This window comes from Budorcas taxicolor, chromosome 9, assembly GCF_023091745.1.
Source record: "Budorcas taxicolor isolate Tak-1 chromosome 9, Takin1.1, whole genome shotgun sequence".
In the NCBI taxonomy this organism is placed as follows: Eukaryota; Metazoa; Chordata; class Mammalia; order Artiodactyla; family Bovidae; genus Budorcas; species Budorcas taxicolor.
Window position 1 is genome coordinate 81,115,642 of NC_068918.1, and position 15,257 is coordinate 81,130,898.

The window sequence follows — 15,257 nt, forward strand, 5'->3', positions numbered from 1 at the left end:
GATGGGGGAGCCTGGTGGGCTGCCGTCTATGGGGTCGCACAGAGTCGGACACGACTGAAGTGACTTAGCAGCAGCAGCAGAGCTCTTTGTAATTGTCATCCTGGAGTTTATGTTTTCAGAATATTCTTGAGCCAGCATTTCCTGCTTCTCACTTTTTTACAGGATAACGGACATGTCCTATTTCTTTTCCGCAGTTAGGGTTGGATTTATTAATATTTTGAAGTGAAGGAGCACACACACCATGGGAGAACCGTGAGGGTCTGTTTATCAAGCACATGACTTATTGGTGTTGCTCTAAACACCAAGAGGTCTTTGACAGCTGTGCAGCCTCAAGCAGACGTTCCTGGGCTTTCCTTCCCTCTCAGGCTTCCATCCTCTGAAGACAGTCTTATCATTTCATGTTTCAAGTTTCCCTTAAGAGATAAACCAAACTTCTGATCATTCATTAAATACTTTACATAAAACAAAGGACTATTCTCTTTCGTCTACTTCTTGTAAGGAAGAGTTCAAAATATCCAGCCAGAGTCATGATTATGTTTTTTCACTTAATACGTTCAGAGACGTACATAAATTATGTTTATTAAAAATGTTACTCTCAACTGTGTTAACTCATGTTTCAAGAGAATACTGTGTATACACAACCTGATTTGCTATAACAGAATTTTCAGAAGCTATACAAGTCTTTAATAACAAATCAACTTAAACTTTTTTGGAAATAATTTCTACTAAAGACTCATAATTAGCATAGTCCTTCAATGACTGTACAAGTTCATCCAGTAGGTACTCTCCTTGCATAAAAGTTTCAAGATCATGAAGTGACTTGTTTATTCTGTGATCTGTGACCCGGTTCTGTGGAAAATTGTATGTTCTTATTTTCTCTGACCTTCCTTTTGTGCCAATCTACATATTAAAAGAAAAAAAAAAAAGGATACAAGATAGTTAAACTCACGGCAACTAAGCCTACAAAGTTAATTTACCTGGAGATTAAGCTCTTGGTTTATAATTTGAAACACAATGTTAAAAACCAAATTTTAAACATTTTGAATTCTCAAATAACATGGGCACTTGATACAGAAAAAAGAACATAGGATTATTTCAACTTTAAACTTTAGTTTCCCCATTTATAAAATACAGATAATACCTACTACAGAGTGATAGTGTATACATACAGCCTGGCACAGAGCTGATATCCGAAAGTGGTAGCGAAATATATATAATCTCTGTGAATTAATCTGGTTATCATCAGTGATAACAAAGTGATCAACTCTCCATAATAAAGGAGTCAATAGAAGGGCTCTGTAATTATAAAATCAACTGCCAAACAGGAAGAAGGTTAAGTTCAATTTCCTTTCCAACTTTCTTCCATAATTTTGAAAGGATTCAAAATGAATGGGATTTTGGTATATCTTTTTAAGATAACTCTGCTGAAAAGTCTGAGAAAAACACCTTTGAATACAAAAAACAGTGTAAATGTGTAATAAGATTACTATAAAACAAGCCCTTGGTTGAATGATATGAATTATACTTTAACTTTGACAAATACAGTGAAATAATTTTAATACATATTAAAAGTGGGTAATCTAAAACTATTTTTATCCTTTCAAAGCATTTTAAAAAATTCAGTTTTACCTGAATCTTTCTAGCATTGTATCGTTTACTTGTTTCTTCTTCTAGCTGCAGGCTGTACAGTTTTGCACGTAACTTTTTCATAGCCATCTCTTTATTTTTCAGTTGAGATCTTTCTTGCTGGCATTCAGAAACAATACCTGAATAGTGTTATGAGAATTAAAAGAGTTTTAATAGAAACATCTTTATGTATTATCAAGGAATACTCCTTTTCCTTCTTCCTTTATGAGGGGAAAAAATAGGACTCTGATATTAAAAAAGGAATACTATACACATAACAGATAACTTTACAGTTATTAGAAAACTGAAAATTGGATATATAGCTCAAAATATTTACATGCTGAAAGCATACATACTGAACAAAAAGCATTAGCCACTTAATATGGATTATTTTCTGGTACTTTTAGCTAGTCACCACAATTTTTTTCAAAAAGTAGTAACTACTCATTATACAAACTAAACTATAAAAGTTAATGTTATTACCAGAGACAATCACTATTAATATTTTTGAGGTTCACTTTTTTAATTCCTGTTTATATACTAGGTGTTACATAAAACATCATCTTAAAGTTTAACATGAGAATTTTCTCATTTAAAAAAAAAAAGAAAAAAGCAAGGACTCCCAGGAAGCACTACCAACCATGGGAATTATGCCCATCTGAGATCATTTATAGGAAGATTGAGGTTTCCTATCCCTGTGCTCTTTTTCACGTGTAAATCACCGGAGCAATACTTGTAAAAACACATGTAGTTCTATCTAACACAATTCTAAAGACTTAAGAAAAATTACAGCTCCATTGCCTAACACTATAATCAGGACAGAACCCCCAGATGTCTGCAGATGGACTTAATGGAAAGAAGCCCCTGAAATTACATGCGAAACTGCATATAAGCAAGTTTCTGGGTAGAAGGTCCAAGTTTTCATTTTCTCAAAGGAATGCATTTCTTCCTCCCTCCAAAAAACACTAAAAACTGGTGATTGAGAACATTTTCTTTTAAAGAATCACCCATGATATTACTTCACTGTGAGGATTTAAATTAGTGATATAATCACTAACGTGGAAATTTCCTGGAAATGGATCTCTCCCCCTCTTCCTGCCTTTGTAATTACCCTAAAGAGTTTCAGCTAAGGAATCTAGATAAGCTGTTGAAAATAAACAGTTCCTAAGAGCCTATATGTCGCTGGTAACTGAAGATCTGTTTCAGAGGGAAAGTCATTCAGAGTTTGATTTTTATGTTGAAGAAGGAACCACGCACCCGTTGGGAGATGAACGACCCGGACAGCACTGTCTGTGGTGTTCACGTGCTGCCCCCCGGCTCCACTGGCTCGCTTAGTATCAATCCTCAAATCCTTAGGATTAATCACCAGGTTAATCTATACATAAGAGAAAAGTTGGGAGTTTTGAAAATTACATGTGTGATCTGTTCAAAGAGAATTATTTATAAAAATGCATGTCATAGATAATATTTACATTAAGATTTGGAAGGTTTAATTTTAAGAACAGAAACTAATTGGAAGGATACCATTTTTTTAAAGACTTTTCTTATTGGAAGAGTGGGGCTTACCAGGTGGCAGTAGTGGTAAAGAAGCCGCCTGCTAGTGCAGGAGACGTAAGAGACGTAGGTTCAATCTCTGGGACAGGAAGATCCCCTGGAGAAGGAAATGGTAACCCACTCCAGTAGTCTTGCCTGGAGAATCCCATGGACAGAAGAGCCTGATGGGCTACAGTCCACAGCGTCACAAAGCGACTGAAGTGTCTTGGCATGCACACAGTGGCTAAGTATCAAAATATAATGCAAAAAAACCGAAACCCTCCCTAATCCTCAAAAACTAGACTTCTCTGTAAATTACCCTCTTCTTACCAATGGCAGATCTCAGCTATTAATAGAAATGTGAATATAATCACTAAAATGATTTCCGAGTTCAAAAAGACTTTAGCGGAGAAAAAAAAAGACACTAAAACACTATAGGAAGGTTTTATTTTGTTTCATTTTAAATACAGGAGGACTTAAACATACCTAGAGGCAGAGCAGAGATGAATGGAAATGGCAAATACCAAGAAGTCAAGGATACAGACTCAATTCACAAATACACTGGATCTGATGTCAGCATAATGCTCTGTCCTGGCAGTCACCATCCAAACACTGCATTTAAAAAGCTCTTGCATGAACTATACCCACGCTGTGAGATGTCCACTACTCTAGCAGCAGGCATCTTATCATTCACAGGCCTTCTAGGTTTCCCTATGTAGCTCTTTACTGTTGCTATGAAGAATTAAATGAGATGATATATGGACCTCAGTCTCCCATCTTTTCCTGAAAACCTCCATCTCCAAGATGCTTAAGCCAAAGTGACTAGTATCAAGGTTTCGCTTTTGCCATTTATCCTGCTTCCCTCTCTCTCTTAACTATCCTGTTCCTCACCTAGATTTCCTACAAAAATTAGACTAAAGAAAGGAACTCCATGTACCCTATTAGACAGTAATACAGACTTCCTAAAAAGTAATAAACAGAAATCCTCAAGCTTCCTTCTAATGTGCTTATTTCATTCTAAACAAGTTACAAATTTCCCATCACTTCTCAGCGTAAGTGATGTAAGCAAAATATAACTTCCCAACTAAGCTACTTAAAAATATATAGACTGAGAATTTGCTGGTGAAAATATACTCATTGTGTACAATGTAGCGATGTTACTATTTTAATATGATTGGATTATAAACTAGCAATTCTGTAAAGCAGTTGAATGAATGAACATGAAGTTGCTCAGTCGTGTCCAACTCTTTGCGACCCCATGGACTGTAGCCTACCAGGCTCCTCTGTCCGTGGGATTTTCTAGGCAATAGTACTAGAGTGGATTGCCATTTCCTTCTCCAAAGGATCTTCCTAACCAAGGGATCGAACCCGGGTCTCCCGCACTGTAGACAGACACTTTACCGTCTGAGCCACCAGGGAAGTCAGTAGAGTAGTTACCCTTTGTTAAAACAAGATACTTGCTATTGATCTTCTGGGAACAAGTCACACAAAGCAAGTCTCCATAAAGGCAAGCAGCTCGTAAACTTCTCCTTTAGATGGTCTCAAAATACCTGCTGTAAGCTTAGTAGTGGAGAAAAATAGACCATGCAAGATTATATGACTTTGTTGTCATTTAGTCACCAAATCATGCAAAGATGGACACAATAAAGGACAGAAATGGTATGGACCTAACGGAAGCAGAAGATATTAAGAGGAGGAGGCAAGAATACACAGAAGAAAGATTTTCACGACCTAGATAACCATGATGGTGTGATCACTCACCTAGAGCCAGACATCCTCGAATGTAAAGTCAAGTGGGCCTTAGGAAGCATCATTATGAACAAAGTTAGTGGAGGTGATTTAATTCCAGTTTAGCTATTTCAAATCCTAAAAGATGATACTGTGAAAGTGCTTCACTCAATATGTCAGCAAATTTGGAAAATTCAGCAGTGGCCGCAGGACTGGAAAAGGTCAGTTTTCATTCCAGTTCCAAAGATAGGCAATGCCAAAGAATATTCAAATGACCCCACAATTGCACTCATCTCACATGCTAGCAAAGTAATGCTCAAAATTCTCCAAGTCAGACTTCAACAGTACGTGAACCATGAACTTCCAGATGTTCAAGCTGGATTTAGAAAAGGCAGAGGAACCAGAGATCAAATTGCCAATATCTGCTGGGTCATCAAAAAAGCAAGAGTTCCAGAAAGACATCTACTTCTGCTTTATTGACTACGCCAAAGCCTTTGGCTGTGTGGGTCACAACAAACTGGAAAATTCTTAAAGAGATGGGAACACCAGACCACCTGACTTGCCTCCTGAGAAATCTATATGCAGGTCAAGAAGAAATAGTTACAACTGGACATGGAACAACAGACTGGTTCCAAATAGGGAAAGGAATATGTCAAGGCTATATACTGTCACCCTGCTTGTTTAACTTATATGTAGAGTACATCATGGGAAATGCCGGGCTGGATGAAACACAAGCTGGAATCAAGATTGCCGGGAGAAATATCAATAACCTCAGATATGCAGATGACATCACCCTTACGGCAGAAAGTGAAGAACTAAAGAGCCTCTTGATGAAAGTGAAAGAGGAGAGTGAAAAAGTTGACTTAAAACTCAACATTCAGAAAACTAACATCATGGCATCCAGTCTCACCACTTCATAGCAAATTAGATGGGGAAAAAATGGAAACAGTGACGGCCTTTAATTTTTTTTTGGTTCCAAAATCACTGCAGATGGTGACTGCAGCCATGAAACTCAAAGATGCTTGCTCCTTGGTAGAAAAGCTGTGACCAACCTAGACAGCATATTAAAAAGCAGAGACATTACCTGGCCACCAAAGGTCCATCTAGTCAAAGCTATGGTTTTTCCAATAGTCATGTATGGTTGTGATAGTTGAACTATAAAGAAAGCTGAGCGCTGAAGAATTGATACTTTTTTTGAACTTTGGTGTTGGAGAAGACTCTTCAGAGTCCCTTGGACTGCAAGGAGATCCAACCAGTCAATCCTAACGGAAATCAGTCCTAAATATTCATTGGAAGGACTGTTGTTGAAGCTGAAGCTCCAATCCTTTGGCCACCTGATGCAAAGAACTGACTCATTTGAAAAGACTCTGATGCTGGGAAAGATGGAAGGCGGGAGGAGAAGGGGATGACAGGTGATGAGATGGTTAGATGGCATCATCAACTCAATGGACATGAGTTTGAGTTAAGTTCCGGGAGTTGGTGATGGACAGGGAAACCTGGCATGCTGCAGTCCATGGGTTGCAAAGAGTCGGACACGACTGAGTGACTGAACTGAACATGTTCAACTTGCAACCCCCTGGACTGCAGCCCTCCAGGCTCCTCTGTCCATGGGATTTCCCAGGCAAGAACACAGGAGTGGGTTGCCATTTCCTTCTCTAGGGGATCTTTCCAACCCAGGAATTGAACCCACATTTCCAGCATTGGCAGGTGGGTTCTTTACCACTGAACCACTAGGGAAGCCCTTACGTTCACTAATATATCCTTAATTCTTACCATTTATTGTTAAAATCATACCTATTGGACGGTGATAATATATTTGAAAAATCAGTTCAAATACAAGATGAAAGTCAAATAAGAAAAGGAGATACTCAGTTCAGTGAGGTGAGTGTTACTTGCGGGGCAAGGTGCTGTGCTGGGCTAGGACTCCCAGGAGTGGGGGCTATGGCGCCTCACCTCGCTGGGCTGGGGTAGGATGGCTACAGTCATGGTGCTGGTGTGGATGCGGCCTTGCTTCTCTGTCTTGGGCACTCTCTGGACTCTGTGCACACCTCCTTCAAACTTCATGTGCTTATAGGCTTCTGAACCCCCAATGCTGGCAGATGCATGTCTAAGGCCACCTTGAAAACATTGGTGAAAGAGGTTTGTTATTCCTGCCAGTTATAAATAACTGACCATCACTTCTACCATCTTGAAATATAATTAAAGGAGCTACAAACTTATATAAACACATCAACTGTGAAACACTGAAAGCCTTTAGTAAGTCTATGATATTCAGTGTTTTAGTGTCTTTATTGGTTATAATTATTAAACATAAAGCATTTATGGTGTCAATAAACTGACTCAGTAACACCCTGAAGGACCACTTTTAAAAGACCATTAGCCATTGAATGACAAGTATTTTATAGGCCATTTCAAAACTGGTAATATTTCTGCATTCAACATTATTAAGTTTGAGCAAACTCTGCAAGATAGTGATGGTCAGGGAAGACTGGCATGCTGAAAAGTTGGACATGACTTAGCAACTGAACAGCAACAATTATTAAGTAAATGATAAGCATAAAACTACTTAATCCTCCTTACACAAAAATTATAAAGCTTAATCATGGTCTTTCCAACCCTTTTCCCTAAAATACACAGAGATAAATAAATAAAATCTATGCTTTTCTCAAAACAAACTGAACAGTTTACTGACCTATTTCACTTGGAAAATATTCCAGGGTTTCAAAATGCCATCTTTTAAATGCAGCATACTGCTGATACATATCAAATATCTCTGAGGTAAACAACATTGCCTCCTGACCCCCAACTCCTGCAGTTACCTCCAGGATCAAATCATTTTTATCTGTTTCTTCCGAGGGAACCAAAAGTAAGATAATCTGCAGATAAAAAATATCACCCCTCCTATAATTACGATTTAAAACTTTCTGAAAAAGAGCTCAGTGATTAGATATAGAATTTTAAATATTTAATTTACTTAAAAAAGTTTCTCCAAGCACATACCTTAATATTGCTGATTACTATTCAACCATCTTGCCAATTAGACCACACAATGCACAACTTCCAAAAATATTAATGTTATAACTACATTACAAATGCTATAAGGTTCAGCTAATACTTACAAGTTTCTTTCTTTTTGGTGCTCATATATACTTTATATTAGTTCTCTATTCGGTTAATGATTAAGTCCTTGCTGTGAGTAGGACACTGTATTGTGTGTAGCAAGCAGAAGAAGCAATCCTTGAAGATTTATAGCCTACTATGGCAGGGAAAGAACACCTAGATTCCATCTGTATTTTTTCTAAGCTTCTTTAATAAGGAAGAGACACTTGCAGTTTTGGAACTGGAACTCTAGCCTGTGCCAACAGGCTCTTAGAAATGATCTGGTCCAATTCCCTCATTTTACAAGTCAAAGAAAATGAGATTAACAGAGTGCAATGATGAATTAAAAAGCCAAGTGTCAGTTACTGGAACTCAGATCCTTGTGCCTAAGTCAGTCTTCCTTCCATTAAAATTGTATGTTTCACACTTCAGTGTGTATCAGTCACAGACACACAGAATTAAGATTTCTCTGATGAGGTGAATTAAGAAAGAAAAGCTGCCAACATTTATAAAATGGTTCTTTATAATAGAGAGGCACTCTGCTAAGGACTTCATGTATTTTAATTCTTCATACATCTTGGGCAGGTACTATTAACAGCTCCACCTTAAGATGTGAAAACTAAGTTTCTCTAAGTTTAACTTAACTAATAAGTTTAACCCTAGTTGGCCAATACCCTACAACTAGAACATGGAAGGGCTAGAACTTGAACCCAAGTCTCCCTGAGTTCTGAAGCATCGCCACGTTGTGTTGGTCAGGAGCTATCCTTGTTCTCCTGCTTTTCCATCGCTCTAGCCTGTGCCAACAGAATGTGACCATTCACATCCTAAACTAGCACAACGCAATTTACAACTGTGAACTACAAGCAACGAACAGAAACCGTTAATACACGCATTCTTCTACCTCACAAAAAGTTTATAGAGTAGAAGGCAAGTTACCTGAGGCTTTTTAGTCTATTGTGGAACTTTTCTTCTAGAGTAGGTGGTGGGGAAATTAATTTTTGGTTAAGTTCCACACTCAGGTAAAGAGAGAGAATTTCTAAGTTAAGCATCCCAGTTCCAAGCTCTGTCCTCATTTTATCATGTTCTTTGACTTATATTTCCAGAGATAACTGCTGTAAACCTTAAAGCTCTGCTTTACAGAATTAACAAACAATGGATCTAATTTCATGATTTTTCATCTAACTTAATATGTTCTTCTGCAGTTCTCCTAGATATAAAGCCAATACTCTTAGATATAAATGCAATTCTGTCTTCCAAATCCTGAGGGGCTTAGTCTAGGCTGGGACTCTATAAGAGTGTCAAAGACAAAAAAGATAAAGAAATATTCCTGCTTCCACCTACCATTGCTCCACAGTCTCTTCTACTCATGTCTACCCCCGCCCTCACCGCTCTTAAAAAACAAGAGAGAAAACATTATCAACATTTCATTGCCTTCTTGGAAAATTCTATTAATGTGACATTCATCTTTCTTTCAGACTTCTACAATCCTTTTAGTATGATAAAAACAGAGCTACAAGGAGTATGCTTTTTCTGCTTTAAAAACCAGGTTTATAATTGTAAATACTAGCATGCTGATTAGTTCTTGACTTGCTTTTATAAAGTTCTAATAAAATATAATAGAAGTAATAGTAAAATGTTTTAATCTTTGCACAAATGTCATACCTGATGCTTTAACTGAGCTATTTCTTTTTCACATGAAGTTATTTCATTTTCAGCAAGTTTCCTTAAGTCCTCATTTTCATCTAAGAAAAAAAAGGCAGCAGGTTGAGTTTTCCTTAATTAGTATTAAATAGCTAACAGAGTTCAAGGTAAAAGTTCTGTCATTGCTGAAGGGAAACATAACAATTATCCTTTTTTAATAAGTCATTAATTTATAGCACTTTATGCACTAGTTTTTATGAGCATGCAGTTAAAAAACAAAAACTTTTTCCCTGATGAGATGGGTAGAAGTTAGAAATAAAAATAATCTCTATAGGAAAATACAAAGAAGCTACTAAACTTTTCTATAATTCTTCCTCTCCCAACTATTCATATTAACAAATATGCTTTTAGTTGTCAAACTTAGACTCTACGATAACGGATGAATGCAATGAGTGAGTTGGATCAGAGGGGAATATAAGGTTCCATTAGTAAAGCCAAAACTGAGTTAAAAAGTATAAAGTTATTTATTGTATTAGTAAATGTTTCATTAATATAAAAGTATCCACCTAAACATTTAGACCCTGCCTGATATTTACAGAGTATCTACATGAAGTACTCTTCTTCTCTTTCAGGCTTTATTCTAGTTCTTATTTCGTCTAGTTTTCACTTTTACCTTACAAAATATACCTCCTCTTTCCTCTATCTGATGGACAACATGCAACCTATAAAAAGGAGAGAAGGGGAAATTGTATTAGCTATTACAGTTTGCTACCTCTGTTGAAAGATCAAACTCTGTATTGGCTGGAATGTCTTATTCATTTACTAAGAACCAATTATGCTGGGAACTGGGAATAACATGTAAGACTTGCCCTCAAGGCAGGATTTTAGATCATTTTAGTTTCTTTATATTATTATAGGGGAGAAAAGCTCACAAAAAATAACAGCCTAAAACATTATGTGGTTAAATATTAAAATAACAGTATGCAGAAGGAATTTTTTGCTTGTTTTAGGGATGGGCAGAATAAAGGAAAAAAGGATTAACTCAATGAGATAATAACAACAGCAAAGTGAGATAAACAAATACAGGGAATGTTGGTGACATGGCAGGAAATTATTTTGGTAAGAATGGGTTATGAGATTTGGTGAAATGGAAAAATGTGCTTCACTAAAAAAAGCAAAAACGAATTAGAGCCCCAGTTCAACCACTAAGGTTCTCTTAGAATCTCTCTCCTAACTTCTCTGAATCTTAGTAATCTTAAGAGTAAAATGAAAGATCTGAGTTGGATGACCTCTAAGGGGCCTTATTAGTTCTGAAATGTCGTGTTCCGGTTAAGATGAAGAAGACTGAACTAGAGTGTAGAAGTAATCTAACTTAAATACTACATTTTACTTAATTCAGGTCCCCCAAACACTATTAATTTCAACATGTAATGAATATAATTTTTTTTATATTGAGGCTTTGCGGCTGCTACGTGGACTTGAAGCTTGGCTTATGAAACTGATTTAATTTTCCCCTAAAAGATACTACTTCTAATTTTTTTTTTTTTTCTTTAACACTCTGGGCAGCTTCTCTTAAATCACTTAATTTAGACTCTCCTTAAGTCTCAACTATACAGTTGCACTAGCCTTCTGTCTTCCACGGCATCTTTAGTCTCGTTCCAGATTGCTTCTAAACTGCCACCCATCAAAGTTCCTAAGCAACAAAGTTATTCCTATTATTCACTCCCAATCCAAAAGCTTCTGCTGGCTTCCTTCTGCCAAAAGGATGAAACCAAACTTTGCAGGTTAGTATTTGAGCCCTCTTACAAAATGGTTAACCCCACCCCCCACCCTCCCCAAACCTACCCCCTTCCTCAGTTAACACAGAACTCAGTGATTAACAGCATGAGATTTGGAGTCAGCCCTATTCAAGCACTACTCCTTAAGAGCAGTTTAACCTGGGCAGAGCTATGTTCTCTTTGTATCTCAGGTTCCTCTTCTGTTGCATGAGCTAACAGAACCTACTTCATAGTTTATTATGTGAACTGGATGAGTTAATAGATAAAGAAAAGCAAAGCCTAGAGTAGGCAAAGGATCGATAAAAGTTAAACTATTATTATATCATCTAAGGTTGGGCCTTTATCCCTGTACAAGCCTTTCTCCTTCCAAGTTCTCCTTGCTCTCCCAGGTCTTTACTGATCTATGTTCTCACTTATCGGCTCTATCAGAATTCAATTTCTTGCTTCAGTAGACTGTGCTCCTCTCTAGAACCTTTCCTCTGTGGGCCACAGGCCAGCCACTAGGCATCCCCAGGAATTTGTGCAAATTAAGTAACCTGGGCCCAATCCAGATTCGAATGGGCATGAATCACTTGGCAAGCTTGTTAAAACCGCCGCATGTTTCCAAGTCTCAGAGTTCCAGTCTGGGTTTACTTAGCACGCATTTCTTCTGTCACTTTTGCGGGTGGCCGCTCTACCACACTGAGAAACACTGCTCTCGACTCCTTAACAGGAATAGGGCCTTGTCTTCGGTGAGCTCATCTCCTGCCATTAAATACGCAACCAATTAAAGTCAACTTAAGCTTTGTAAAAGGGCGTACAGCACTCTTAGGAGAGCACAAGGCGAGGATGGGACCAGAACTAACATAATGATGTCTTGACCTCTGGTGTAAACCATAAAGAGCTGCAACTGAGTAAAAACTTCAAAATCAGAGTATGTGGAGACGTGAGCGGCGGCCTGGTGCAAAGGGCAAATGAAGAGTCACGACTCGGCTCTGAATCCCGCTGCCCTAAGCCAGGCCCTTACCATGCAGCAGGTGCTGGGTCTCCTGCAGCTCCTGCTCCTTGTCGCTCAGAAGTTTGGCCACCGCCACCAGCTCAGGCCGCCTGACCTGTAACTGGGCTTCAGAGCCTACCTGGCGCTCGAGGAAGGTCCGCAGAGGTCCGCCGCGGGCGAACAGCTCCTCCAGGGGCAGGTTACTGCAGCTTAGGTGTCGGCGGGCCGGAACGACATGCCGGCGGGCCCAAAAGCCCCGAAAAACATTCCAAACTAACCTGGGGCGCATAACTACAGCCAGTCCACCATGGCAGACAAGACCCGGAAGTTCCGGACAGAGCAAATCTCGCGATACCGCGCGGCTCGGACACAGGGGCGAGACCTATCCGAACTCCGCCCAGCTCACGCGCCGGTTTAAAGGGGCCTCCAGGAAGCCTGGTTGGGAACTTCCGTTCATGCATTATTAAACGCCGTATTATTCGCGGAGGCCGGAAGTTGAGTAGCAGAGCCAAAAGTGATAGGGGCGGGTCTGAGAGACCTCCGGCACCTCCTTTAAAGAGTAGGTCAACGCCTCCTGGAACGTGCCGGGGCGGAGTATTGGGCCGGAAGGGGAAAGGCATAGATTGTTATTACGCTTTCTGACGTCAAGCTTGCTTCTCAGGTACTCAGTGAAGCTTTCAAGTACCGCGATGGAGGGCCGTCCAGTGTCAGCTACAGGAGCTGAGATCACACACAGATGTCAGCCTGGACTGTCGTCTCCAAGGGGGAATTGTAGAATGGCCATCAGTGTGTCTATGTGTGTTTACTCCTCTTCCGTATCTCGTGCTCCTGTTTCTCCTTTCGACGGTGGTTAAGGCTCCTATTAATGGGGACGTGACAAGTGGACTCGAAGACCAGTTACCGAGTGATTTAGCAAAATCTACTTTCCTGCCCTTTATCTGCCACTTAATTTACATAGCCTTTAAGCCACTTGCTTCCACACCGAGTCTCCTGCCTAGTCTCACTTATCCCTTGTTAATCGGCTACTTTCTAAAGACGTTGAGCCATTCGTTTCCTGTTGCTGCTAACCACTGCCAAGCAAAGCCTTGAGAACCCCGCCTCCGGGGGCCCCGCCCGCCAATTTGACATGGTGGATTAGTGCCCAGAATACTGAAGTTTATTGGTGTAATGCTTTGGAATTTTTTAAGACCTCTTCATAGACCTTCCATTGCCTTCTCCAGAAGAATGTATAGTGCTAAGTCACTTAAGTCGTATCCGACTCTGTACGACCCCATAGACGGCAGCCCACCAGGCTCCCCCGTCCCTGGGATTCTCCAGGCAAGAACACTGGAGTGGGCTGCCATTCCCTTCTTCAATGCATGAAAGTGAAAAGTGAAAGTGAAGTCGCTCAGTCCGGTCCGACTCTTGGCGACCCCATGGACTGCAGCCTACCAGGCTCCTCCGTCCATGGGATTTTCCAGGCAAGAGTACTGGAGTGGGGTGCCATTGCCTTCTCCAAGTAGGAGAGTGTAAACAACCCAGAGAGGCCTGGGGTTGTTACAGCTGAACTCTCAATTGGGGAACTCTCACCACCTAACTGGTTTGAGCAGGGCTTACTTACAGTGCAGAGACCTGATACACTGAAAAATTTTCTCATTTATTTATTTTTTAAAAATAAAAATACAGGAGTCCTCTGCAAGGTTCAGTCATCCTTAAGTCATCTGGTCAAAATTGTTAAATATAAAACTCTTATAAAATGTGCTTGCATTGCCTCTGCTATATTCATTTCTGTACTCTACATACAAATGCAAAGTGAAGTAGAAGAATGAGATCACTCTTCAAACAATATAAAACAAAAATATGTTTGGCTACTTAGAAGCTTCCATTAACTCAAATCTTCTTTCATTTTGTATGTGAATTAAAGCCACACTACTTTTCCAAAATTGTCTTGCGTTAAAATAGTGATTGAAATAGAATCTTAAAAAAATTCTAATCCGAGTATAGAACAGGACTGATGAGGTTATCTACATCTCTTTTAGGAACAGGTATTTCTCAAAAAAGGAGTACGTCAAGGCTGTATATTGTCACCCTGCTTATTTAACTTATATGCAGAGTACATCATGAGAAACGCTGGACTGGAAGAAACACAAGCTGGAATCAAGATTGCCGGGAGAGATATCAATAACCTCAGATATGCAGATGACACCACCCTTATGGCAGAAAGTGAAGAGGAGCTAAAAAGCCTCTTGATAAAAGTGAAAGAGCAGAGCGAAAAAGTTGGCCTAAAGCTCAACATTCAGAAAACGAAGATCATGGCCTCTGGTCCCATCACTTCATGGGAAATAGATGGGGAAACAGTGGAAACAGTGTCAGACTTTATTTTTTGGGGCTCCAGAATCACTGCAGATGGTGACTGCAGCCATGAAATTAAAAGACGCTTACTCCTTGGAAGGAAAGTTATGACCAAGCTAGATAGCATATTCAAAAGCAGAGACATTACTTTGCCAACTAAGGTCCGTCTAGTCAAGGCTATGGTTTTTCCTGTGGTCATGTATGGATGTGAGAGTTGGACTGTGAAGCAGGCTGAGCGCCGAAGAATTTATGCTTTTGAACTGTGGTGTTGGAGAAGACTCTTGAGAGTCCCTTGGACTGCATGGAGATCCAACCAGTCCATTCTGAAGGAGATCAGCCCTGGGATTTCTTTGGAAGGAATGATGCTAAAGCTGAAACTCCAGTACTTTGGCCACCTCATACGAAGAGTTGACTCACTGGAAAAGACTCTGATGCTGGGAGGGATTGGGGGCAGGAGGAGAAGGGGACAACTGAGGATGAGATGGCTGGATGGCATCACGGACTGATGGACGTGAGTGTGAGTGAACTCCGGGAGTTGGTGATGG

General features: G+C 39.6%; 1 protein-coding gene across 2 annotated transcripts; it reads right to left on the reverse strand.

The window, feature by feature from the left end:
* Positions 1-258: 258 nt before the first annotated feature.
* MTRF1L (mitochondrial translation release factor 1 like) lies at positions 259-12,689 on the reverse strand. 2 transcript variants are annotated; one of them, XM_052645850.1, is made up of 7 exons: positions 12,412-12,689; positions 9,649-9,728; positions 7,580-7,763; positions 6,841-7,004; positions 2,884-3,001; positions 1,630-1,766; positions 259-413 (listed from the first exon to the last, which is right to left on the reverse strand). In XM_052645850.1, the coding sequence occupies exons 1-7, from the start codon at positions 12,668-12,670 to the stop codon at positions 330-332; spliced, it is 1,026 nt and encodes a 341-aa protein (XP_052501810.1). In that variant the 5' UTR covers positions 12,671-12,689; the 3' UTR covers positions 259-329. The 2 variants fall into 2 exon arrangements, with proteins under 2 accessions (XP_052501810.1, XP_052501808.1); XM_052645848.1 differs by lacking the exon at positions 259-413 and adding an exon at positions 610-900.
* Between the last annotated feature and the right edge of the window lie 2,568 nt (positions 12,690-15,257).